The sequence below is a fragment of the Marmota marmota genome, unplaced genomic scaffold (genome assembly GCF_001458135.2).
Source record: "Marmota marmota marmota unplaced genomic scaffold, marMar, whole genome shotgun sequence".
Classification (NCBI taxonomy): Eukaryota; Metazoa; Chordata; class Mammalia; order Rodentia; family Sciuridae; genus Marmota; species Marmota marmota.
Genome location: NW_026000142.1, coordinates 24,807,447 through 24,835,017, shown reverse-complemented (window position 1 = coordinate 24,835,017; position 27,571 = coordinate 24,807,447). Strand labels below are relative to the sequence as shown.

Sequence of the window (27,571 nt, the reverse complement as noted above, 5' to 3'; positions counted from 1 at the left end):
ACCATGGCAGTATCAATAGATACATATTTGTTCTTTCTTTTTAAAACTGTAAGCCATATAATTTACTATTTACACCTCCTTACATTTATTCTGCTTACAATATCACAGGCATGGAATGAATTCTATCTGATAGTGCTAATACATAAAGGTGCGGGACAAAGAAGGAAAATACTTAGTGTTACAAAATATGGATCGTAGAAAAGAAACCCACTCCACAAGTGTGGCATTTGTTTAGAATGATTGGACATGCTTTCTTCAAAATTCTTCTGGAAAAGGTTCTAAAATCGGTAGTAGGAAAGGACAAATGAGCAGGTGCAAATTCTTGTCTGTGCAACAACAGTTATTTAATGTACCCCATGACTGACCAGCTACCTAAACCCACAGAGTTTTGTTAAAGTGCCATGGGCCAACAGCATAACAAAATATAAGGTGTAAATAGAAAATTTCTTTTTTTCCTTTTTTAAAACAAGAGTTCACTGAGAATCAGCAATAATAGAATATGCTGTATAAACTATTCTCTACAAAGGTTGATCAGCATTATTTACAATTGGTACATTGATACAAAAGAAGGCATACAAGTTATCCAAGTCGCTTTTTTTTCCTTTTCTTTCTTTTCTGTCTTTCTTCCTTTTTTTTTTTTTTCATGGCTGACAGGTCTATGCATTGCGTTATGTTTAACCAGAGCTTTCGAGCCTCTATGGCTGGCGACAAGTCAGGAGATCTTCAGGCAAATAGGGGTGTGTGCAGTCAAGGGGCTGGGAGAGAAGGCTGTTTGGGGGTGTGCAGAACAGAAGGACCCAAAGGATACCACCCTAAAGATGCTTTATAGGCTGGTCCAGTTGAACTCCATGAAAATAAACCCAAAGAAAACCTTTATTTGCATTCCACTTTTCAAGCTGCAAGTTTTAATACATCATTACAAAGTAAACCTGTGGTTGATTGCGAAAGAAGAAATACCGTGGGTTTTCCCTTTTTGCTCAGTTATCCATAAATGTCCTCACCTTGGTCAGAGCCAGTTTTTCAAGAAAGTAAGCAGCATTTGGTGAGGAACCTCTTTATTCCAGCTTCCATTTCAAGACGCAGGGAGCTAAAATGTTGAACCCGCTCCATCAGTCCCTGTTGAGACACTATTTCTCAGAAGCAGCCACTTCATCTCTCAACCTTTGTTTTCCCTCTTCGAGTGTAAAAGTTTATAAATCAGAGGGTTATTTTGTTGCTGAGATTGGTTTTGTTTCTACTCCTGCAAGTTTTAAAACTCAAAATAAATTATAAAAAACATCAGACTTCTAAAACCGAACAAGACAAAAATTGTGCAAAAATAACAAAGATATGTACATACTTTTCGGTCTGAAGAAACATACAATAAAAACATAATTCAAAGAACATTTTAAAAATATAAACATTGCTTAAACTTTCCTAAGTTTCATATTGTTTCTGAAACTATTCTGGTCAGTTAGCTCTGTAATATAGTAAAACATAAATTATTACAAAATTAACACTATAAAAATTTACTTTAAGAATATCTTCTAAACTTTTTTTTCAAAGGGTCTAACCTTGTTTATAATTTCTTAAACATTTATAAGTCTTAAAATCTGCCTTAACCTTTTTTTTTTTAAAAGAAAAAGTTAACAATCGTCCCTTCAATTTGCAGTCTCTTTTTTCCAAGACTCAAATAAACCAGCATATAAGTGCACTTTTAACACTGTTGAAATAAAAATGAAATCATCTGAACTAATGTCCAGGTACTTAATATCAACTCCTGATTTTTAAAAAAATCTTTTTTTATATTAAAAAATTTAGTAATCCTATAAGAAATACTGTCAGTGCAATTCCATCAATGCAGATCACTCCGTTGGCCTCCCACCTTTGCAGATTCCAATCGTGTGGTGAAACTTAACAGTAGTCTGATCTTTGGGTTGGGGGATGGGAAAATAAAGGAAAACCTTGGGATTGGGGGTTGCACCCAGCCGCGAGACTAGCATTTCTGATTTCAGGATGAAAGAGAACCTCCTAGCATCTCTGTTGTATGCAAACTTATAAGATTAATTAATAGCACAGAACACCTATTTCACATTAGGAATTCCGTTCCTGATGATGATTCCTTATTAGAGTTTATGGTATTGCTGTTTCTTTCAAAACTCCAGTGTGAAAAACTTCATAGCTGCGATGCTCCAATGTCTCTCTTCAGCTCTTCCAAATGGCTCTTCACTAAGCGATGGCACGTCCTTACCATTCCTTCTCAGGGGTGGCTGTCTGAGTTGGGGCATCTGAGAACAGAATGCATGCTCACTTCTGGGTGTAGGTGGGCAATGCAAGCTCCCCTCTGGGCATGAGTGGGCAATGCTAGTATTTATTTTCACAAGGGATTTGATACATGATCCTCCATGGAGGCTTTCCCCTTGAGGATCTTTCCTGTCCCCAGAGGGCAACTTGAGAACCTTTAGCTGAAGATCACCATGCTTCCTGATGGAGTGACTTTTTTGGTTCAGTGGCCTTTCCCCTGGGATTCCTCCATCTCTGACTCACTCAACTTTGGGAACCTGCACACCGTGCCCTGGAAGGGATTCTGCAGAATTGATTCCTAACAAGCTCAGACCGTCAGTTACTTGGTCCCCACCATTTTTTAAGGGACATTGTCTCCTACTGGCCAGGTTCTGCTTTCTGCCACTCTTCCAGGTCCCCTCTGCTTCTCCTGTATGTCTTTTCTGAGCTGTACAGCTAGACACTGGTATTGGTAAACCAGGTCATTAAGCAGCCAATGTTCTCAATTTTGCCTGCTGGGCTGCAGAAATCTGTTGAGGGCACTCACATACCCTCTGGCTCTTTCCTCTCAGGATCCTCCCTAACAAAACCCCTTCACCAGCATGCTGTCCAGGGGGTACTGGTGGGATCCAGCCACTTCTGATGGCCAGTGGGCCCCTCCTGCCCTGTGAGTGGCAGGTTGGGGATGGGAGGGATGCGGTGGGAGAGAACAAGGAAGAAGAGCTCTGCATGTGCTAAAGTTCAAGAGCTTCAGACGGCGCCAACCCAGAACTGACATTCTGCGACGTCTGCTCTCAGGGCAGGAGCAAAATTATGGTGGGGTAGCAGCATCAGGAGTGAGGGAAGTGACCCCAAATTTGGAAGAATGTATAAATGTGGCAAATGAAAAATGGAAAGAAAACACTGGTATTGTTTTCTGAAAGTTTCAAATCCACGTTCTTTTGCCTTTTTCTGTTTCTTCAAAAACAACAACAACAACAAAAAAACTGATCATTAAAAAAAAAAAAAAGAAGAAGAAAGGCCAGAGCCACAGGCAGGGCATAGGGAAGAGACACTCCCCAAGGGCCCACTCCCCTCCCTCCTCCTCCTGCCATGGCCTCCTGGGGTGGGATCACAACCAGGAATTGTTTTGGAAGTGGCTTCATAGTCTTGTTATGGAAGAGTCCTTATCCTGCCCATTCTGTTTGTGTTCTTCTAGGAAAGAAAAGAAAAACTTGTTTCAAAACCATACATTTGGGATAGCCCATGAAAATTCAAGGATGGAGCCTCAGTTTTCTCAACCATAACAGAAAGGATAACATCCTACCTCCAGTACATGGCAAAGGACAGCTGTAATAAGCAAATGAGGTGATGGCTATAAAGGACTCCAGATATGTTATGTAGTCACCATGATCCTAGGACTGGAGGAAAACACAGGGACAAATGCAGTGGACATTCCTGGAACTCCTCTCCTGGAGAGAGGACTGGAATAAGTGATGTCTTCATTTTTTTCCCCTCTATTGGTTCACCTTTTCCTACATAACCTACAGATGGCCCAATGAATTATCTAAGGAAGGAGTATACCGTTGGGTTAAATACAGAGGCTTTAGAGAAGCAAGATTTTAGGTTCAAGTTACTTAGCTTCTTAGGACAGCCATCTCCATCTATCACAGGAGTATACTCTTGTCCCTCATGGGGTTGTTACAAGTATGTACATACAGTATGTAAAGGGCTTAGCACAGCTGCAGAGACAGTGCTCACCAAGTAGTAGCTGTTGGTATTATTCCATATTTATTAAGTCTCACTGCCAGCATTCGTTTTCCCAGCAAGGGACCTGGAGCTATGGACACATGCTTGGTGAGGGTGAAAATGTATTCTCTAGACACACTCAGCAACCTCTGCCAGGGGCCCCCCCACCACAGAAGCTGACTAAGCATAGAGGCGCCACCCTCCCAGACTAGCACAGATGATAGGCTGCAGAGGCTCAAGTGCAAAGAGGCCCATAGCCACTCAAAATAGTGGGGAGACCCTTTGCATCTAGGGATACAAAAAGTTTCCCTGTAATCTTTTCCCCCTACACTCTACCCAAGATTTGTGGGAAAATCTCAAAGGGCAAAACACAAACATGTTGCTCTTTAGTGTCTATAAAACATGACTGCATGTCCAAAACAACATGACATGTAATTGAGGCACAACCCCACCCCTGACCCTCCTTGCTTTCTTCACACACACACACACACACACACACACACTCCACTGAGAAAAATCATATCCCTGAGCTTGTACGTTGACTACTCTCACACCTCAAGTTCATAAAAACTGCTAAATCTATCCTGAATATGCCTAGCATGAAACCACATCTTGAAAGACAAGTACAGTTCACCAGGCCTTTGAGAAAGCACAGACTGATAAATGTCACGAGTAAGCCCTTTAATCAACATCATCTTATTTAAATTTCACAATGCTATTAGGACGTAAGCATCAATTTTGCCCTTTTCTTTTCTTTTCTTTTTTTTGCAGCACTCAGGATTGAACTCAGGACCTCATGTGTACCAGGCAAGTGTTCTACCACGAGACTACCCTGCCAGCCCAATTTTGGCACTTAACTGATGAAAAAACCGAGACCCAGAGAAACAATCTGCCTACGATCACACATCTGATAATAATAATAACAGCTAACACTTGTGTGTTTGCTGCGTGCCAGGCATTTTCCAGAGATTTTATGTGAATAAACTAATTTAATTCTCCCAAGAGCCTTACGGCGTTAGTGGCCATGAGGGGCTCCCCTTTATACATGAGGAAATGGAAGCACAGAGAAGTTAAGTAACTTGTTCAAGGAGTAAAGTTAATAACGAGAAGGCCTAGCTAGGTTTGGGAGCCAGGTAATCACACTCTTAACTAGAGGTGAGGTTTGAATTAGGGTCTGACCTCTGACCCCAATGCCCAGCCCACTCTTTTTGCCCTGATATGGACTCTGTGGATCATCGTGACCCCCATTAACTTACCTGTCGGCTGTGTCCTGGGCTGGATATGCTTGAAGGACTGGATTGTGACAAAGCTAGGCTGCTATTTTTCCCAACCTGAAAGACACCAGTGAAACCCACTCAGACACCAGAGGCACCTTGGAAAGTCCCTCCGACACCACACTGCTGGGGGTGAGGAGCAGGGCTGTGCAACGGGCCTCATTCTCTCACACTGCTTCGGAATGAGCCTTTCCATCTTCAGTGGCAGAGAAAGTGACAATGGTTCCCAGAGGAAAAGTAGGATGGTAGTGAACTTCTAATTTTGCTCCCCAGATGGACAGACTGCAAGTGTCAGGGTGAAGTATCTGGTGAGAAGCTGGCCTCTCCTGGGAGCCCCAGCACGTCCACGTGTGGGCTACACAAGTTCACCTACCTCTGACCCACATTGCAGACCCACCTTGTCTCCAGCCCAGATTCCCTTGGACCATCAGTGGCTAAAGACACCTAGGCCTGTTTCTGCATCGGGTTTCCTGGCCAGGAGACAGCATTCAGAAAATCAGCACAATGGTGCTGGCTGCCCCTGCAAGTGTAGGAAGGGCAGGACACTGTGCTCAGCTAGGACCCTGGGGTGGCAGTACTGGGGACATGTGGATGGATCCCTTCCTCTGTGACTGTCCTTGTCACGTGGTGGGCTGGGACATCGTGGGAGCTAATATCAGGGGCCAGTGCCTTGTTCCTGACTTGTTTGCAAAGGCAAGTCTTTTTCTTTTTTTTGTACCAGGGGTTGAACCTAGGAGTGCTTAACCACTGAGCCATATTTCCAGCCCTTTTTTATTTTTAATTTTGAGACAGGGTCTCACTAAATTGCTTAGGGCTTTGCTAATTTTGTTGAGACTGGTTTTGAACTTGCGATCCTTCTGCCTCATCCTCCTGAGCCAATGGGGTTACAGGTGGGCGCCACCAGGCCTGGCTGCAAAGGCAACTAGTGCTTTCAGCCTGTACACAGATCCTCCTCAACATCAACTCACCTTTGCCTAAAGATATTTGCCTGCAACACAGTCTCAGTTCATGTCTGTTTAATACCTTGGTAGCAAATTCTGGCCTTATATCTACCAAACATAATTCAATGGATCCTCAAGTTGTCCCCAAAGCACAGGCTTATCTTGGATTTTTCAACTTTATGCTTTTACTCTCCCAACCTTCTAAGACCATCAGTGCACACCCCAAAGGCCATGGCCTTTTCCCAACACTTGGAAATCCCTAGAGGTGAACACCAGTGTTGATTCTCCTCCTGACAATCACTCTGGTGGAGACTCATCTGATTTTTTTTTTGCCACTGCTTTTGATTGATTCATTGTGGCACCCAAGCATTTCATACAGTCCTACAGACCCCAGAACCAAGAGAGCAGCTGTCTCTCAATGTGGAGACAGCCCCTTAACAGCATGGAGGCCAAAAGCCCGACTCCAGAGCAAAATGCCTGTCTTTAAATCCCAGACCTACTCTATTTGCTGTGTGAGCTGGGTAACCTTTCTGTGCCTTGGTTGACTCATCTCTACGATGGGGGCAATGACAGGTAATTATTGAGTTAATATATCTGAAGTGCTTGGAACAGAGACCATCACACGTGTCAGCTGCTAGAACTCTATCTAAAATGAGTGAGATATCATGGTTTTGCTGTCCAAGGCATGGTCAGCAAACCAGTGTAGTGTAGTGGCCCTGCCTGGAAGTCAGGGTTCTGTGCCCAGCTGGGTCCCTGGGACGGCAGTACTGGGGACATGTGGGTATGTCCCTTCCTCTGTGACTGTCCTTGGTACATGGTGGGCTGTGTTGGGCCTGGCTGCAAAGGCCCAACCTCAAGCCTGCTCACTCCAAATGTGAATGTTTTTGGTACAGGGGACTGAACCCAGGGATGCTCTACCACTGAGCTATATCCCTGGTCCTTTTTATTTTGAGACAGGGTCTTGCTAAGTTGTTTAGGGCTTTGCTAAGTAGCTGAGGCTGGCCTTGAACTTGCCATCCAGCTGCCTCAGCCTCTCCAGACGCTGGGATTAAAGGCATGCAGCATTGCACCTGGCAGAATATGCATTTTCACATTCATGTGCACGTTCTAGCTTGAGAAGCCCTGGCTGTGTCCTCCATCCTGAAACTGGTGCTAGCACTGGCCAGCAGTTTAGTCTGCAGGTAGGGCCCCATCCCTATTTCTGGAACTGGGAGGGGGGTCAGAATGGACCCAGGTGCTACAGAGGACCTGCATCTTGCACTCCTCTCAACTTGGCCTCGTTGCAGCTGTCTGGCCCCCTTGGGCTCCAAACTTGCTGTTGTTCAAGTGTGTACTTGTGACTCCCCCTCCCTCAGGAGGTGTTCTTCATGGAGTTTTAACAAGTCCCATACATGGTGACATAAAACATGAAGACATCTTTTAACCTCTGCCCCCCATCTTTCCAAAGTCCTCATCCCTATCCTGGACCAGCCTTATGGTTTAGCCCATGAATTCTAGGTCACTGGCCTCAGGCTGAACTCCAGTCTCTGGGCAGGCGTTGGTCCTCCCACCAGCTGGGCTGAGGAGTGGGTGGTGGCGGCCTTTCCCAAGTAGCTCCTCCAGCCCAGGAAGACAGACTGGATTTGGGACTGGGAATGGAGCCCAAGGGAATGAAACACACATTCTTCTTGGATCACCCACATTTTTGGTTTATTTTTGGTAATGGGGATTGAACCCAGGGGCACTTAACCACTGAGCCACATTCCAGCCCCCCCCCTCCCTTTTTTTGTATTTTGAGACAGGGTCTCACTAAGCTGCTTAGGGCCTCACTAAGTTGCTAAGGCTGGCTCTGAACTTGAGATCATCCTGCCTCAGCCTCCCAAGTTGCTGGGATCACAGGTGTGTGCCACTGCACCCAGCTGGGCCACCCACGTTTTCCCAGCGTCCTCATGATACATGCATTTGGCGTGAGCTGCCGTTTTCCTTTAGGAAGGAAAGAGTTACATTAGGAGGGGGCATGGATCCAGGCAGCCTGGTGAACTGCGGACAATCTCCTGGAACCTGGGAAACCAGGTTACCACTCCCTAGCCATTAAACCTGCTTGGATCTTGGGCTCTTCCTGAGGGGTTTCCAACAGATCAAATCAAACTTCTTAACACCAGAACTCTTTAATGAAATCATCCTGATAAACCCAAGATAGAAAAAAATCAACAAAAGTGGAGTGGGGAACTCAAACGCTCCGTGCCTCAGTTTACCCATCTGTAAAGTGGCAACAATTCTACCAATCGCACTGGACGGCTGTGAGGACTAAATGGGGTGATGGTTGTAATGTGCTCAGCACACTGCCTAGCTCACAGTGAGAGTCTCTGAAGCATTTGTTAAATAAACTGCTCTCAAAGCAGAGGGTGAAGGTCGCCTACAGGGAAAATGAGAAAAGGAGCCACGCTTGCGTTACCTGTCTGAGCCACCTGGCCAAGCAGGGGCACTGCCCAGCTCCCCCTACCCCCCAGAGCCGATGAAGGCTGTGCCAGGAGGTCCCTTACCTGCCGAGAGGAGGTGCTGTTAACGGGCTCGGGCACCGGTGCAAGAAGGCCGGGTGGGTTCTTTTTGTGAACGCTATTCATACCAGGCATTTTAGTGATTTTACAGGCTTTGCTACTAGTGCTCGAGTTCTTACGCTTTTTTCCTTCTGATTTGTCAAAAGAGAGGGGCAGAGAAGACACGGCATTGTGTGAGGCCAGAGAGAGGTCCCCTGTGTGGAGCGCAAGGGAGGGCACAGAGAGGGGACAGGAGTCACTGCTGCCGCCCACCGTGCCCACCTGTCTCACTATGTCCGCGGGGCCGCCGGGCAGCGAGGTCCGTCCTGAGAGCTCCAGCTTGGCACTGAGTGGGCTCACCCCATTGTTTGAGTTGTGCACAGACAGACTGGTATAGGGAGGGGCCGCCTGATAGGAGTTCAGAGCGGAACTGGCATTCAGGACACAGTTCTTTTTGTGGGGCCCTGACAATGGAGACGAGAGGGAAGGCGGCAGGGACAAGGAGGAAGAGGAGGAGGAGGAAGAGGAGGAGGAGGAGGAAGTCGAAGACTGGGGCTTCCTCTTTTTGTTACTTGGAGACTCGTCGCTACGGGTGGACAGGTCTTTGACTTTTGAGGATTTGCTGGTTTTGGTTTTGGATGGCTTGTGGGATGGGGAAGGGATGACGGCTGGTATCGGGGACACGGCAGATGGGGCCTTGAAGGTTGAGTCCATGATGCTGAGGGTTGCGGCCACATGGGGGAAAGCTGTGGTGTGGGACATGAGGACACGCGGGTCCGGCGATGCCACAAAAGCTGCGTCTGAGAGCATGGCTGATGTCATTATGTAAGAAGAGGTGAGTCTCGAGCTGATGGGAGCTGAAGGAAGATACACAGCACCGGGGTTGCTGAAAGGCTGCAAAACGGATGCTGGAACAGGGGTGGTGATGTGGGCTGCTGGCGAGGGCATGGGGCTATCTGCCGCAGGAGGGATCTTCCTAAACACGAGAGAAGAGCCAAAGAGAAACAGTGAGACATTGGGTTGGCATCACTTGGGAGGCTCAATGAAGTCTGAGCATCAGGGCCACAGAGAACACCCCGGCAGGACCAGACTATGGAGAATGAAGCCTTGGTGGATGGTAAGAGCTGAAGGATGGCCCTTCCTTATGCTGCCCCATTGCAACATCCAGCAACTATTTCAATCCCTTTTTGGGTTTCCAGATCCTATTCTCCACGCCTGTACTGGAGAATGGCTGATTTGGGTTTATCAATCAAAGGCAATGTTATTTAGAACATACATATTTCCAGCAGTCTTCCCTCCTCTCTTTCTTTCTTTTTCTTTTTTGGCAGCGATGAAGGTGGCCTTTAATGAGAAGTGGTCATTTCACATTTAGGTCCCGATTTGAAGTAAGAAATGGGAGGACAGGGCTTGGCCACCTGGAAGTATGGCTCAGAGGTTCCACTTCCGGCTACTGCACCCTCTTTCCCTGTTCCCCACCTGGTGTGTGGCTAGAGATACTCTGGGGATAGCCCCCTCTCCATGAGCCAGCACACTCCTGCTACCTGCAGCCTCTGGTTACTCTGGGGAGGCATTTCAATGTTAGCTCAAGGTCGCTGGCTCCATATGGCCATGGTGGTCAGGATCTTGGGAAATGACAAAGATGTCAAGTTACCCCTATCCAGGACTGACATTTTTTCCCTCTTCATCCCACCCTACCTCAGCTCTCACCAAGGGCTGTAATGGAGCTGCCCTTCAACAGAGCCTCCTGGCCCCTGTCAGGAAAAGGTGAGAATATGGGGACACTTGTGTGTACAGAGAAGGGGACCAGAGCTTTCTAGTTTGTTCTGAGGGTAAATGCAGGCTATGGTCAGGAGGACAACATATGGATAGGAAAGGGGAAAGCCACTATTTTCTTCTTCAGTCTTCCTGGAGCTGGGGTAGGAGGTGTCTAAAAGCAAACTCCCTGGAGCCAGGGCAAGCATCAGGCAGGGGGTCATTCTTGGGGTCTCTCTGCAAATTCCATCTTTTGACTTATGCTAGAAGTGGCTCCCACTTCCAATCTACAGCCTGGGGGATGCTCTTGCTACTCTAGGGCCAGGAGGAGGCATAGCAGCTATGGGGTCCCCACATGTTCCTCATTTTGCTGGAAAGAACATTGACCTCAGGACCCTAGTGAATGTTTTCAAGCCAGTTCCTTCCTATTTCTTACACTGCTCCTTTCCCTGTTCCCAGCGAGTTTGTTCTCCTGGGCTGATCAAAAATCAGGAACTAGCTTTCTTTCTCCGAAAGCAGCCCTTGAAGGCAGGACCAGCCTAGGACCTGCACCTTGGATGAGGCCTCTCCCAACCCTCCCTCTGGAGATCACCCTGCAGCCGTGGCTCCAGACCCAGGTGCCAAGAACTCTGGACAGAGGCCACACTGAGAAGTAAGCACCTCTCCTCACATTCCTTTCTCTGACAATTCCCTTCTCTGTCTCTACTTGGTGGAGCCTGTGGCTCCCATCTTCAGGGTGGAATCCAGAGGAATCCTGAATACAGAAGCACAGTGTGCTTGAATGTCAGACCCAGGAGATCAAATATAAGAAAAAAAATATTGCCAAACCCACAGCGGCTATGATGGCATTGGGTGGCCTGAAGAATGTAAAAGCTCCTTTTGGCACTAAGCTAGGTGCTCCATAAATATTTTTTGCAATGAATGAATGAGTGAATGAATGGATGGATGGATGGGTAGGTGGATGGGTGAGCGGGTGAGTTCTTAGCAGCAACATAACCGGATTGTCAGGGACTATGCATGCTGGGCAAGGACTCCCATAGAATCAGATTGGAAAGGTCTACATACATCCTGAGAATTGAAATTGTCTGCCACTGGCACTGGCATTACACCTACCATCCCTTCCTTATTTTTGGTCAGTGCTGGGGACTGAACTCAGGGAGCTTTACCCCTGGCTGAGTTCCCCAGTCCTTTTTGTATCATTTTGGAGACAGGGTCTCGTTAAATTGTAATCCTCCCATCTCAGCCTCCTGGGTAGCTAGGATTACAGGAGCGTGCCACCATGCCTGGCCACAATCCCTTCCTAACAGGGCTGGGGAACTTTTCTTAAGAGTGTGAGGCATCAGCAAACTTTCTTGCTGTCTTTGTTGCCTTACTCTGGTACTAGAGGCATCCCACTCAAACCTTTCCTTGGCTCAAGTTTCCTTACCAACTAAAGAAGAGCTAGAAATGCATAGTGGCAGAGGTTTGGCAGCTAACAGGTTATTTACCAATACCAGATAGGGCTCATTTAGGGAGGACCCCACTTGATGACCTTGAATAGGATCTATTTTTAATTCCTCAATTTATATTTTCCCCATTAAATAGTAAAAACTCATGCTTCAACTTGGGCCAACAAGCAGAGTTGACGTCCTAAATCATACCTGGCCCTCACTCAGGATCGGAATCGGTGTTACTTTTGGCATACGTTCTATTCCTTTCTTTCCTCTCCCTACTAATCCTCAGTGGTCAGCTGGGGAAGGAGGGCACCAGGACAGAGGAGAAGTGGTGCAAGGGGCTGTCCCTGGGAACCCCTGTCTCCCACACTGAACAGTTTGTGTGTTTTCTAGGTGCCAAATGGCCGGGGATTTTAGCTTTGCTGGGCTGTGCCCTGGTGTAAGCCTTGCACACTGGCCTAGGGAAGTCCTGTACAAAAGCCCACAGATGCGAATGAGTTCCTGACAGTGCCCATCCTCCCCTGCCAGCTGGCGTGGAGATCCAGATGCTGACCTGGCTGAAAGAGAATACTGTGTTGGCGTCTCCTGATGCAGAGTTAAATGCTTGTTAAAGAAAAAAGTGTCTTGGCCGTTCCTTTTCTTCCTAATGTCTTCCATGCCCCCATCGGCTGCCATCCCTCCAGGTTCGGGCCCGTCGGGGCCTGGGGTTTGGGCAGCGAGGTTGAGAGGGCAGCGTGGTGCTACGCTCTCCAGAGTTGACACCCAGGCAGCCCCAATGTTGCTCAGTGACAGCAGATTGGTTAGGCAAGTCCTGAACAGGGGGGAGGGACCTGATGCCCTGTGGCTCGGGCTTCTGTGCCTGAGGAGGAAAGGAATATGGAGCTTGAGCCGATAGGACACCAGGGAGCGAAAGACAGATCAACACATTCCTTCCACGTGTCCGGGATTTACACTTCCATAACACAGGGCAGCCAAGAGCTGAGAGAGACTCACCAGGGCAGGCTGCCATCTTGGGGGGAACAAGCCCAGAAGGAGAGATCACTGAGCAACTGAGAACATGGTCATCAATCCCACACACAGCAGCACCCCTGGGTTGCATTTTTGAGTGGACACAAGTAGAGGTCAAGGGTGCCCTTTAGCCACACTGGGTAGTCACTTAAGTGAGAAGAAACGATAGGCTTCTCTTGTGGCCCTTTCCTAGTTTATGTGAAATGTCAACCTATAGTCCCAGGTCCCCTGAGAGAGCTCAGTGCATACACAGAGGGGCTCATGTCTACGAGTTCATTGTGTAAAGGGGCTGAGGTTCCAGAGCTGCTGGGAGAGGAGGGAACCGAGGACTGGGCAAACTGTGGATGCCGTTCCCTCCCACTTCTGGGGAATGCCTTTTCTGCCTTTCCAGGACCGCTCTAGGCGGGGTAGGGGTTTCAGCTGTTGGCTTTCCTGGACTATCTGGGGCCAGACTTACATGATCCATGCTTCCATGGGATTATAGTATCTTCAGAGCTCCTGTTGGTAGGAGCAGGGTGGGGGGACACCCAGAGGCTTACATTGTCAAATGGCCAAAAGGTAGCTCTTTGTGTGTGTCATGGTTTGTTGGGGTCTAGGCCTGTTGTTCCTTCATAATAGCATATTCTATCCAATCGAGGTTTCTTCCCTTTTGTGAGTCCCCTATTAAGATGAAAGTAAATTGGGAAGTGTTGGAGAATAAAGGTCCATAGAGAAATGGAACACAGGTTGGAATTTAGGGAAGGAAACGGGACAAGCGGAGGTGAGGAGGGGGCCCAAAGGAGACGGGAAGGGCCAAAGATCAACTTAACCAACTTCACAGCATTGCTCAGGGTCTGCCCTGTTGGCAACCGCACACATTTTCCCCACAGGACAGAAAACAGTTAGAAATTGGTCTATAACCAATCATAAAATCTTTAGTAGTATTGCTATTGTATCGTTAACATTACTAAAAGCATATTCTTAATATCCTTAGATGCTCTTAATAGTAGTAAAAAGGCCCTGTCAAAGAAATATGATCTTATCTAATATCCTTTTTGTTTAGTTTAGAATATTACCAACACAGAAATGATCTTCAAAGAAGATAAAAAGTATATATCTAGCACATCATATGTATTTCTAGAAATCTTCAGGCAAACCATGAAGAAGAGCTGACGTTGAAGAATTAATCACAAATCCTGATTTCAGACTCTCTTTGCTCTGTGAAAATGCCAACTGCTGACGTTTATGTAGAAGTTAGGGTTCGGGTGACTGTGGGGCAGCTCTGACCTTACACTGCCCAGAACCTGCTCACTTACTTCCACATCTGTGAATTCAAGTGTTTCTCTACCATGGAGTTTAGTGCGAATCGAAAACGATCCCATCTTCTATCAAACACATAGTACCCTCGTCCCATGAGGCGACTCCCGAATGAGCAAAACTGTGAGGAAAACAAAATTTTAATTTTGATTACAGGTTATTAAGCTAATATAAACCACACAGAGAAAAATAACATTTGCATAAAAACACACAGGGGTACCATTTTACTCAAAATAAAGAAGCAAATAGTACTGAAGCCAAAAATATTTCTGTGGTGCTGTAATTTGAGCTTGAGATACTCTGCAGAACCTCACGTTCTATCCCAACAATAGCTACATTCAATATTCCTTGGGACCAGGGGCCACATTCTCGACTCCTGGGATTGGGCCAGCATTTTAGGTTAAAAAGCAAACAACCATCACAAGCAGCCAGGGAGACTTTTCAGAGCTCCATCTGTTCACCACATCATCCATCTTCTCAAAGAATTTGGGGCTCCCTGCCTCCCATCCTTGTAATGGGAAATGCTGGTTCTGGTGCCATGGGCCATACCTTCCTACAGATGTCACAGAGGTCACAGAGCCACTTCACTTCTGACCAGGCTAATGCCTTCCTTTCCTAGTCCAGACCTCAGCTGCTTGAATTGGCCCTTGCAGGCTGCCTGGGGCCACAGCATGCTTCCACGCTTTTGCTCCTACTGCCCTTCTGCCTCTCCTGCTCTCTTCTCTTTGACAGTCCCCCATTCAGTGCGCTAATCAAGATTCTCATTTCCAATAGGCTCATCTGATGGATCTTTCCCCTGCGAGCTCCCCTGGCATACCTATTATATATTCTATTGTACTTCACCTTGGAGTAACTACGTGGCTATTTCATTTTACATATATAATGCTTATGAACCTGATGGCTATTAGTGTATAAATAGCAGGGACTCCATTCTCTTCCTCCTCTGTATGAGAATCATAAAGGTTTGTGATAAAGAATTGATCTGGCTGGGTGTGGTGGCTCATGCCTGTAATCCCCGCGGCTCGGGAGGCTGAGGCTGGAGGATCTTGAGTTCAAAGCCAGCCTCAGCAAAACCAAGATGCTAAGTAATTCAGTGAGACCCTGTCTCTAAAAAAAAAAAAATAGGGCTAGGGATGTGGCTCAGTGGTCCAGTGCCCTTGAGTTCAATCCTGGTACACCCCTGACCAAAAAAAAAAAAAAAAAAAAGGATTGGGGAGACAAAGCTCCTCCAAAATGTTTAAAGCAAACCATTGCATTTAAAATAGATGGTTGAAATATGGTCATTCAAATGTTTAGCAAACACCACTTGATCATAATGTTAGGACAACTGGAAAGCCAGAAGACAGAGTGGCCTCTGAGAAGGTGACATTAGGCTGGTCTAGAGCTCAAACAAGTTTGCAAATGACTCTGTGACTCAAATGCAGTTTTCCCTGCTCCTCAGCCCTGCAGCAGCTCCCTGGCCTCTGTCCCAGATATAGTGCTGATTGGCACCCACTCCACAAACCCGTCTGGCTCCAGCCTTTGGAACAGTTTTTAGGAGAAAATGTAAGACCTTCCCTTTGTTCTGTTTGTGCTTGTGTTTGGGGGATTTTGCATTAAAATATTAGTGCCTACCAAATCTGGTATCACTGATGAACACATTTTTTGTGTCCCTAAGTTCTTATTGGCCAAGCAGGAAAATATACCAAAGAATTTTCCAATGCAGAAGCTGGTCTCCAGCTGTTTGTAGGAGTTGTTCTAGGTCTAGACATCATTTTCTTCCTCTCTTTTTAAAAAAAATATTGTTTTTTAGTTGTAGTGGGACACAACACCTTTATTTATTTATTCATTTTTATGTGGTGCTGAGGATCGGGCCCAGAGCCTCACATGTGCTAGGCGAGAGCTCTAACGCTAAGCCCCAACTCTAGCCCCTAGACATCATTTCTTTCTTCATCCCAATTGCTAAGGACACATTAAGTGTTTATTACAAAAATGATTTAATGTATTAATTGGCCACGAGATTAGACAAACCAAAGAAACAGATCTGTGGCTTTTCCATTTAAATCAGCAAAACATTAATGGCACACAAATGTGCCATGTCCAGAGTTTAGCTAACCTACTACAGCAGCTTGTCCTGGGGACGAATACCTTGATGTCCTCCAGAGTCTGATCTTCTGGGAAAGCCCATCTCTCTTGCAGACTTGGGAGCTCTTGATCTTGGTTCCCCACCTATCTAATTCCACAGATAAAAGACAACACAGCTGCTGAGGCTCCCGTTCCTGATTGGCATACTGTGCCCTCAGTAGGAAGCCGATCTTCCCTGTGGTCACCGTAGGCCCTGCTGGCTGCCAACCTTGCCCACTGCATCTCCTCTCACCTGGACCTGTCTTCCTCTTGCTAAGAGCACCATGCCTTTGCTCTGATATCTGACAGGGAGCGGTAGCAGGGAAGGTGTGTCCTTCCCCAGAACCTTGGGACGAATCATGGCTGGTTTCATCTGAGGTCACTGAAATTCTTTCTTTCTCTGCCACTAGTATAGGGGTGAGCATGTGGCCTGTTTCGGGTAGATATATAAGGGGAAGTCTAAGGGCTTCATAGGAAGATTATTAGTATTATTTATCATCATCATCATCATCATCATCATCATCATTTTTTGGTACTGGGGATTGAACTCTGGGACGCTTAACCACTCAGCAGCATCCCAACTCTTTTTTTCTTTTTAATTTTTTTTTTAGTTGTAGATGGACACAATACCTTTATTTATTTATCTATCTTTATGTGGTGCTTAGGATAGAACTCAGGGCCTCACGCATGCTAGGCAAGTGTTCTACCACTGAGCCTCAGCCCATCCCCAGCCCTTTTTTAAAAACATTTAATTAATTAAAAAAAAAATTTTTTTTAGTTGTAGATGGACACAATATCTTTATTTATTTATTTTTATGTGGTGCTGAGGATCGAACCCAATGCCTCACATGTGCGAGGCAAGTGCTCTACCACTGAGCTATAGCCCCAGTCCTTCCCCAGCTCTTTTAATATTTTGTTTAGAATTACAGGCTCTCTGAGTTGCTCAGTGCCTCATTAAATTGCCTAGGCTGGCTTTGAACTTGCAATCCTCCTGTCTTGGCCTGCCGAGTTGCTGGGATAATAGGCGAGTGCCACAACTCCTGGCCAAAGATTATTTTTAACTGAGAGAACACATCATCTTGGAAGGTCCATTTTCTGTGTATCCCTTTCCATTCTGTGCACAATGCCACTGAGTGAGGATATGACCCTGGAGCCACAGTGGCTGCACTGAAACCACGCACAAAAGGCACTGATGGCTACAAAGGGTGCTTTTTAATTCCATGACATCGTGGAAGAGTTGAATCAAGCATAGAAGCACACAATTCTAGCTTTCTTGCTTTATGACATAATTAAATATCCTTCATGTGTATGCAGATGAGTTTTCTACTACTGGCAGGAAAAGGATTCCAAGTCGTTCCTAACTATTTCTGTACAGGGTCATGAGGCAATCTCAGGTTCTAGATGAGCGACAGGTAACCATCATCCCCGGAAGGACAAAGTGGATGTGGCCTTCATTCATCACACAGATAGGAGGGAGGAGGAACTCACTCTCTCATGGTGGAGGACTCATTTAACTTACTGGTCCCTGAGATCTAGAGGTAGTCAAAGCCAATCCTGAACAGCTCAGACTGGCACCAGAGCAAACCACCGTGGTGTCCCATGTTCCAGGCCCCCTGCATTTGGCACCAGAGACTTCCCTTCTCATGTGCTCAGAAGGCAAATATATACCAGCCTCTAGTTGATGCCTTGATTTCCCACTTTGATTTCAATGACCTGAATTGTTAAAGTGAACTATTAAGGAATTGGAAAGAAAGTGCCCTGTTTGTTAATAAGCAGTCATGCTGACACAAAAATACTTCCCCCATTCCTCAACTCCCCCCACCTCCATTCCTCTCTCAGTTCTTTTTTTTTTTAATACACCAGATTAATTCATATGCGGTACTGAGAATTGAACTCAGTGCCTCACACATGCTAGACAAGCACACTACCATTGAGCTACAACCCCAGCCCACCCTCTCTCTCAGTCTGGCACCATATGGTCACAATAATAACAGTATAACTTAGAACCAGTAGGGAGAACACCAACGAGGGCTGGTACCTGACACATGGCTAAGATGGATGGCTTCCAGAGCAGCCCTGCTAACGTTGGACATCAGACACTTCATTTTTAGATGGACAAGGCCAAAAGGTTAGCTCCTGAGTTCATTTACATAAATGTCATTTCTCAAACATTTTCACTTCCAGGTGGGTGGGCCATAAGTACCCAAGTATTTAAAGGATTATAATCAGGCAGGAGCCCTTTCCTTTCTTTCTGTGATGTTCAAGGGCATTTGTAATGCCATCACTTAACCTCAGGGTAAGCCTTTGGTAAAGCTCTGTGCTGACACCCTCTCCTTAAGAATTCGAGCCTCTGCCTTGATCATCAAAGTGCCTGAGTGAGGATGTGACCCTGGGGAAGCCACGTGGAAGGGAACAGGAGGAGGCCTACCGCAAGAGGTCTGGGATGGTGCACGGAGAACTGACAGTCCAACCTCTCAGATTCTTCGCCTCCGTCCATCTCCCCTTCATCACTGGACAGTCGGCTGGTGAGGTCACCTCCAACCGGGGGCAGAGGGGGCTCTGGCGCGTAGCCGCTGTGATTTGAAGACGCACTGCTACTTATGCTATTTGCAGATGATGGTCTACAGGCAAGAGTCGAGAACAAGCAGAATCAACTTTTCTGAGGTAACAAGAGCCATTCAGTCTCCTGGTGCCCAGAAAGCAGCCTGACTACTCTTGCTACCATGTCAGGGAGGACTGGTAGAAAGCAATTTTGCTGAAGGAAAAATGTTAAGGCTGAAGGGTTAAGCGACCAGCTCTCTATAGTAGGTCAGAGGAGTTAGGTTTTCCCCTGCCTGCTCTTGAGGGGCATGATCCAGGCAGGAGGGGAAGGCCCAAGGATGAGCAAAAAACTCAGAGAGTTAATTGAACCCAAACTATCTTCTATGAATTCACCCACCTGCATGTAAAGTGATTTGTACTCACCACACGGGTATTTCCCTTAGAAAGTGATCTTCCAACCAAGTGAACAGGATCAGACCAAACCACAAAATACCAGTAATGAAGAAACAGTCCCATGCATACTGTCCTTGCTATTCAACCACGACTTTCAGAAACCGTTATCACACTGGCATCATAAAAGCTGTTGTCCCAGTGATAGGCCACTCTTTCCTGACCCCAATGCCATGCCAGTGTCTTAGTCCTGAGCTGCGTGTAGTTTAAGAGCATCTTCTAAGAATGAGTGCTTCAGTCTGATTTTTGACAAGCCACTTTCCTACCGCCTGGCATGGTTGGCTCCTCGTAGGTGTTGAGAGATTTTTCTCAATGAAGGAATGAATGAATTCCACGAATATAAGGAAATCTAACAGATGTCATCTCAATTATGACGAAGCTTATAGAAAAGCAATGTCACAATAACAGGCAGCATTATAGACTTCCTAAGCAGTGAAAAGCAAGACAAAACAAGGCATAAAGAAACAGACACATCCATATTAGTGAAAAGTTTGAAGAGAAATAGTTGTTAGTGGTCTTTACTACTCAACGTTTTTATCAGTTGATTGATGTGGGAGGAAAAAAGTTTTGGGGGAAATCAGGTTTTTTTTTTTTTTTTAAAAAAAGGAAATGATTTTCTGATTTCTGCTTTGAAATCGCCTCGCCCCCATCACATGAAGTAGCATTTTTGATTTGTCACCCTTTTCTCTCATTTTCACCCTGTGTCCTTTGTTGCTTTGAAATCTCAGGTCTCAAATACCTGAATGCAATCAGATTCCAAAGCACGATCATTTAAAAATCACAATGGTGTAGAATGACCCAAATGTCCACCAATAGTTGAATGGATAAACCAAATGTAGTATATACCTGCAATGAAATATTATTCAAGCCTGAAAAACATGTGAAATGTTTTAAAGGTTATATTTATTTATTTATTTGTTGTTTTAGATATACATGACAGTAGGGTGTCAAAATGACATATTATACATACATGATTGCAACCCATTACAATACTGATCCCACTCTTGTGGATTAACATGATGTAAGGTTTCACTGGTTGTATATTCATTTTTTTTTTCCCCGGTGGACACAACATCTTTATTTTTATGTGGTGCTTAGGATCGAACCCAGCACCCTGCGCATGTAAGGCGAGCGTGCTACCGCTTGAGCCACATCCCCAGCCCTGGTTGTGTATTCATATATGAGCATAGGAAAGTTATGTCCGATTTATTTCAATGTCTGTCCTATTCCCATCCCCCCTCCTTTCCCCTTTGTCTAATCCAATGAGCTTCTGTTCTTTCCCTCCCACCCTCCCTTATTATGTGTTAGCATCCACGTATCAGAGAGACCATTCAACCTTTGGTTTTTAGGGACTGACTTATTTCACTTAGCACGATAATCTCCAGTTTCATCCATTTACTGGCAAATGCCATAATTTCATTCTTCTTTAAAAGAGCTGAGTAATATCCCAAATGTGTATATATATATATATACCACATTTCCTTTACTCATTCATCTGTTGAAGGGAACCTAGGATGGTTCCATAGCTTAGCTATTGTGAATTGAGCTGCTATAAACATCGATGTGGCTATGCCACTATAGTAGACTGATTTTAAGTTCTTCGGGTATAAACCTAGGAGTGAGACAAGTGGGTCAAATGTTTTTTGAGGCATCTCTATACTGCCTTCCAGATTGGTTGCACCAATTTGCAGTCCCACCAGTAATGTATGAATGAACCTTTACCCCACATCCTCACCAACATTTATTATTATTTGTATTCTCGATAATTGCCATTCTGACTGGAGAAAACATGTGAAATTCTGATACCTACTATGTTATGGCTGAACCTTGAAGGCAGCATGCTAAGTGAAATCACCAGCACCAAGGACAAACACTGTATGATTCCACTTACACAAGATAGAACAGTGGTTTTGAGATGCCAGAGGGAGGGAGGGATGGGGAGTAAGTGTTTAATGGGTAAGAGTTTCAACTGCAGTTGAGAGAACGTTCTGGAAATGGGTGTGACATGGCTGCATGTCACATATGCATATGTGTGTGACATGGCTGCATATGTTGAATATACTTAGTACAATTTAAAATGATAAAATGTCAAATTTTATGTTATATATATTTGCTACAAAACAAAACAAAGCCAAAAGTAGTTTTTTAGCGTTATTATGAAAATTTCATAGGAATGACAATTTATCATTGACACTCACCTTCCCATAATTACAAAAACAAGGATGCCATTCATTCTGCATGCCAAAGGTCTACAGACCAAAGAACACATCTCCCCAGTCCTCCTTCGATGCCTACTCTTCTGGACTGGGAAGAGAAGCTGCACTATTACATGCCTACGGCTTAAGATCTCAATGTAAAACAATTTAGATGATTCTCAAACAGAAGGACAGAAAACATCACACATAATCCTGCTGCCCAAGATCAAGTGCTATTAGTTTTTTGATTTATGTCCTTCAGGACTACTCGACTTTTTTTTTTTTTTTTTTTTTTTTTTGTACCAGGGATTGAACCCAGGGGCGCTTAACCACTGAGCCACATCCCCATCCCTTTTAATATTTTATTTTGAAACAGGGTCTTGCTAAGTTTCTTAGGGCCTCACTAAGTTACTGAGGCTGTTTTAGAACTTGGGATCCTCCTGCCTCAGCCTCCCAAGCTGCTGTGATTACCAGCATGCCCTACCATGCCTGACTCCTTGACTTTTTTATTTTAATGTTTTCCCAACTTTAATAAGGTGCAATACATTACACTTTACACAATAAACAAATAGCTACACATATTGAGGGTGTACAATGTGATGATGTGATATATGCATGTTTGTGAAATGGTTACTATAATTGATAGAGTTAACATATCCCTTACCTCCACTAATTACCATTTTTTCCCTTGGAACTGAGAATTAAACCCAGGGCTTTGTGCGTGCTAGATTCTATTGCCAAGCTGCACCCCTGGCCCTGCGTGTGTGTGGAAGTGGGAGTGGTATGGGGTTTGAACTCAGGGGTGCTTTTTAATTTTAAGATATGAGTGTTATCCCTATATTGCCCAGGCTCAAATTTATGATCCTCTTGTCTTAATCTTCTGAGTATCTAGGATTGTGGGTGTGTGCTACTGTGCTTGGTTCCATTTTTTCTTCCCATGGTGAGAAAGCTCAAGATCTACTTTCTCAGCAAATTTTAAGAATATAACGTACTATTGTTTACCGTAATTACCAGATTCCCCAGAACGTATTCATCTTATAACTGAAAGTTACTCGGATCTATCCATTTCCCCTCATCCCTCAGCCCCTGGAAACCTCTGTTTCTATGAGTTTGTTTCTTTTAGATTCTACACACAAGTGGAATCATACAGTATTTGTCTTTTTCCATCTGACTTATTTCACTAGCATAATGCCTACAAGGTTCATCCATGTTACTGAAAATGTCAGAATTTCTTTTCTTTTTTATGCCTGAATAATATTCCATGGTGTTATATGTATCCAAACTTCGTTATATTTTAATACATCAGCAGACACTTAGGTTACTTCCATATCTTGGCTACAGTGACTAATCCTGCAACGAATGTGGAAGTGTTAATCACGGCAGAAACATCATACACATTTATTTCTTGGTCCCTCCCCCAAAGCCAACTAAAATGACAGCAAAGGAGTAAAAAAGACATTATCCCTAAGGAACAAAGAGATCAGCAGGGATATGGTGGTAGTTATGGTGATGACTTCCCAATATCCATTTAGCCCCACACCAATAGCAATCTCTCTAATCTTACTTACTAATGATTGGTTCAGAAAAGGTCATGAGAAATAAAATAACATTTATTTTTTGGGGTGGGGGATTTTGGAAAGACTTTTCCGACTTTTAAAAAGAAACACTAGGCTTTGGTGGAAGATGTTGATCACTGGAGAGGCTGTGCATGTGTGTGGGCAGGGGGCATAAGGGAAATCTCTGTTACTTTTGGGTCAGTTTTCCTGTGAACCTGAAGCTGCTCTAATATAAGGAATTAAAAAAAAAAGAGAGAGAGAGAGAGAGAGAGAGATCCATAAGGAAAAGTGGTCCTGACTTCATCAGGACCTAAACAGGTGGAGAGATGACAGAGCTCATGGCAGCTGGACTGACATGCAGGTTGTTTCTACCACTGCATACCACCAGGTACCTGGCTCCTGCCAGGACAGCTCCTCCCCACCTCGGTCAACTTTCTTTCTTTGTTTTTGGTATCTGGGATTGAACTCAGGGGCACTCCCACTGAGCCACATCCCCATCCCTTTTTTGTATTTATTTAGAGACAGGGTCTCACCGAGTTGCTTAGTGCCTAGCTGTTGCTGAGGCTGGCTTTGAACTCGTGATCCTCCTGCCTCAGCCTCCCAAGCTGCTAGGATTACAAGTGTGCACCACTACGCCCAGCTTCAGTCAACTTTCTTTTTTTTTTTTTTAAACATTTATTTTCCAATTGTTGTTGGACACAATACCTTCATTTTATTTATTTTTATGTGGTGCTGAGGATCAAACCCAGAGTCTCACACATGAGAGGCGAGTGTTCTACTGCTGAGCCACAACCCCCACCCTTCAGTCAACTTTCTAAAAGAAAACAAAGGTTTTCCAGAGAAAAGGAACTAGAGAACCTCTAGACATGGGGCCACCAGGCTCATCTGAGGACAGGAGTGGGACACAGGGCTGTGGGCTCTCCTTAGTCAGGGTGCCCAGGGTGCCTATCTCCAGACACCCTGCCAGGCATGGCTCCTCGTTTTGAGAAACTGAGTGTCCTGGAGAAGAGGCTTAGATCTCACTGCTGTGAGCCCTCAGACAAAGGGCTCAAACAGTCCCACATGCAGACTTCCACCAGCCTCTTCTAGATATGAATAGTCAGGGATTGCCCCACCTTCCTGGAGTAGACCAATATGAGACTGACCAGTCAAATGTCGAAGGTGCAAACACACAAGTGGAACAGGCCTGGAGGAGGCAAAGATAATGAGGGAAAGAGGAAAAACTGAAAACCTATCTTCACAGATACTCACATGGTATTTATTACCAGGCTGGAGGAGCAGCTCAGTGGTAGAGTGCTGCCTTAGCAACACAACAAAAGAATGGTATTACTTTGGAGAATTGATAGTGTCTTGTAAAATATCACAAGGAACCATCAGATTAAAAAAGAACCAGATAATAAAAAATGTTAAATGTATCATAAATGTATTATTGAACACACAATTTTGAAGGTGAAGTAAGAAAAATCTTTTAGAAAGTACAACCAGGACTTTTAAAGAGAATTAAAACATCAGGCTGGGTGAGGTGGCACACACCTGGAATCCTAGTGGCTTGGGAGGCTGAGGCAGGAGGATTGTGAGTTCAAAGCCAGCCTCAGCAAAAGTGAGGTGCTATGCAATTCAGTGAGACCCTATCTCTAAATAAAATACAAAAAAGGGCTGGAGATGTGGCTCAGTGGTTGAGTGCCCCTGAGTTTAATCCCCGGCACATCCCCCTGCCCTGCCAAAAAAACCAAAAACAGCAAAAGGTCCAACATTCAACTAAGAAGAGGTTAAGAAATTGAGGGGGAAAAAAAAAGCAGGGAGAAAAGTATCCAAGATGCAACACAGAAAACACCCCAGAGAGAATAGAACAGTAACTTGCTGACTGAATAGATCTACTGACTGAGTATTTAGTTCAGTGAATGAAAAGAGAGCTATATCAAGAGTGACCCATGAGCCAGGCACAGTGGTGTATGCCTGTAATCCCAGTGGCTTGGGAGGCTGAGGCAGGAGGATCACAAGTTCAAAGCCAGCCTCAGCAATTTAGTGAGGCCCTAAGCAACTTAGGAACCTGTCTCTAAATAAAAAACAAGAAAGGGCTGGAGATGTGGCTCAGTGGTTAAGCACCCCTGGGTTAAGCATCCCTGAGGGAAAAAAACAAAAACAAAAGAACAAAGAAATCTCCCACAAACCCTGAGAACTTCTAGAGTCCCAGACTTCAGAGATTCAAACTGGTGACATGCAAAGAAATGGGCATCAGAGTAATAATGGACTTCATGATAAAAACTTGTGATGTTAGAAGTCAAAGGAAAAGTGTCCTGAAAATTCTGCAGAGAAATGATTTTTAATCAAGTTATTATGCAGATCATCAATACGTGTGTGGGTAGAACAAAAACATTCTCAGGTGTGTAAAGATTCTAAAAACTGATCTGTGCCATTCTTCGTAGAAAGACACTGTAGGAGCTACTCCATCAAAATCAAGGAGCAAACTAAGAAAGAGGGGTACAGCAGGACCTGGAAACATGCTCTGTCACAGACGGAGCGAAGAGCTATTCCAGGTGGGCAGGAGCCACTGCTTTTCCTTCTAAGTCAATACCATTTGATTTCTGAACTATGTGCCTATATTACTGTGATTAAAAAAATGAAGTCTAATCAAGGAAAACATGGTTGAAACACTAGTAAGCTCCAGGTGCCAGATAAAAGAGGGGAGGAGACGAACAGAAGAGATTTCTGAGGAGTAAGTGAGCCCAAGAGCCATGTGCTCTTGTGTAGAATGGGCTCCGAGTGTGTGTGGGGGGGACGGGATGGGGGATGAACTGTGGGAATAGTGCGCACACTGCCTAAAAGAGTTTGCTGGAACCAGCATGTCTCAGAAAACACAAGGCGTGGGCAGGAAGGGATGGGGACTGGGGCCACTAGTCACAAGAAAGTGTTCCTAAAGTCACTGGAGGTTGTGACTTGCCACCCACTCTTTCCTCCTCGACACTGCATCACCCGGCCCCTCTCCACCTACCAGCTGAGACTAAAGACAAAGTCTGTGATGGTGGGTGCCTGTCCAGTGCCACTCAGAAACTCAGGGAAAGTCCCACCCCACCACTTTGAGGAACTATAGCATCCATCTGTCCCAGGGTTCTGGGGCAGAGAGTGGAAGGCAATGACCTTAATCGCATCCTTTCCCCGTGCCAGGCATGTTACATACATTTTCTCATCCCAGCCAGCTACACGCTGTCTCAGATGAAGAAATTACTGGCAAAATTCATAAGAAATGAGATGTTCTGTGCCTGTCTGCTTGATCGCAAAGTCCCCTAGATTGAGAAATGGACAGACCTAAACCAAGGAGAGAAAGGGCTTGTAGCAGTGTGGTAAGAACATGATCCTAAAGAACTGAGTTCTTTCACTCCAGGCTCATCTCTGCTCTTACTCGGGGACATGGGGCCTTCTGCCATGCTCCACGTTTCCCTTGGGAGTCTAAGAGTCATTAGGCTTTGCCATTTAACACTTCAGATTGTGTGAACATCCACAACATGGGGGATGGGCCCAGATTGTGCTGGCCCAGGCTTCCCAGCCTAACTCTTCTTCCTTCTTCCTGGGGGTTACAGCCTGGCTTGTCAGAGACCAGCTTGACCCTCTGCCCTCCTCTTCCTTTTCAACAGATCTCTGGTGAGTTTGGCTGAGCCAGTCATCTAATCATCCTTGGGCTCTTCAGGGCAAGTGATGTGTGTTTTCTTAGAGTTGGGGACAAAGAAACACAGCACATGTTTATGTGCTACAGTTGTTCTGGTGACAATTATCTTCCAAGGTTCGTAGACTGGAAGCTTAGCTCCCAGTGAAGTGGTGTTGAGGGGATGGAACCTTTAAAAGGTGGGGCCTAAGAGACAATTAGATGCTGGGGGCACTGGCCTCAGTAGGCATGCACGCTGGTCTCTTGGAGTATGTTGGGTCTCTCAGGAATGGGTTAGTTCCTCTAAGAGTAAAGTTGTTATAAAAGAGACTGAGCCTGGCTTCTCCCTGATCTCTTGCTTCCTTGCTCTTATATGTTGCTTCTGCATATGGCAGTTTCCCTTTCTGCTTCTCTGCCATGTGTAATGCAGCTAGGGGGTCCCTCACCAGAGGCTAGGGCTAGGCCGTTTTGATTTTCCAATCACCAGAATCATAAGTGAATTAAACCCTTTTCCCTTATACATTCCCGGTGCTAGGTATTTTGTTATAGCAACACAGATGGACTACGTATGTTGTTCAAGGGCCCTAAGATTGCAGGCAGAGGACCAGAAGACAGGCATATAAAATCAGGTAGCACCAGGGCCTTCATTTACTCACATTGCTTCCCTTTGGAATACCACTACCACTTACAGCTACCATTAATTGAGTAGTACATTATGTGCTTGGTACTTTTTCACTTAACTCTTATTAGCTCCATTTTATAGATGAACAATCTGGGGTTAGAGAGGCTAATAATCATGCTTAAGTTTATCTAGTTACCAAGCATGGAGGTGAGATTTTCACTTCAAATCCTGTTCCAACCCTTGTTATCTAACTC

General features: G+C 45.2%; 1 protein-coding gene across 20 annotated transcripts in view; it reads right to left on the bottom strand.

The window, feature by feature from the left end:
* Nucleotides 1-322: 322 nt before the first annotated feature.
* The window catches only part of Atxn7l1 (ataxin 7 like 1), a 234,968-nt gene continuing 207,719 nt past the window's right edge, over nucleotides 323-27,571 (bottom strand). For 11 of the 20 annotated variants that reach the window (XM_048786121.1, XM_048786124.1, XM_048786125.1 and 8 more), the window contains 4 exons: nucleotides 18,742-18,934; nucleotides 14,210-14,331; nucleotides 12,460-12,765; nucleotides 7,880-9,697 (listed from right to left, as the gene is read on the bottom strand). In XM_048786121.1, the coding sequence (XP_048642078.1) occupies nucleotides 8,578-9,697; nucleotides 12,460-12,765; nucleotides 14,210-14,331; nucleotides 18,742-18,934 (1,741 nt within the window). In that variant the 3' untranslated portion in view covers nucleotides 7,880-8,577. Of the gene's footprint in view, nucleotides 3,457-3,568; nucleotides 3,663-5,242; nucleotides 5,322-7,879; nucleotides 9,698-12,459; nucleotides 12,766-14,209; nucleotides 14,332-18,741; nucleotides 18,935-27,571 lie in introns of those variants that run through there. The other 9 variants (XR_007341581.1, XM_048786122.1, XM_048786123.1 and 6 more) reach the window with 9 other exon arrangements.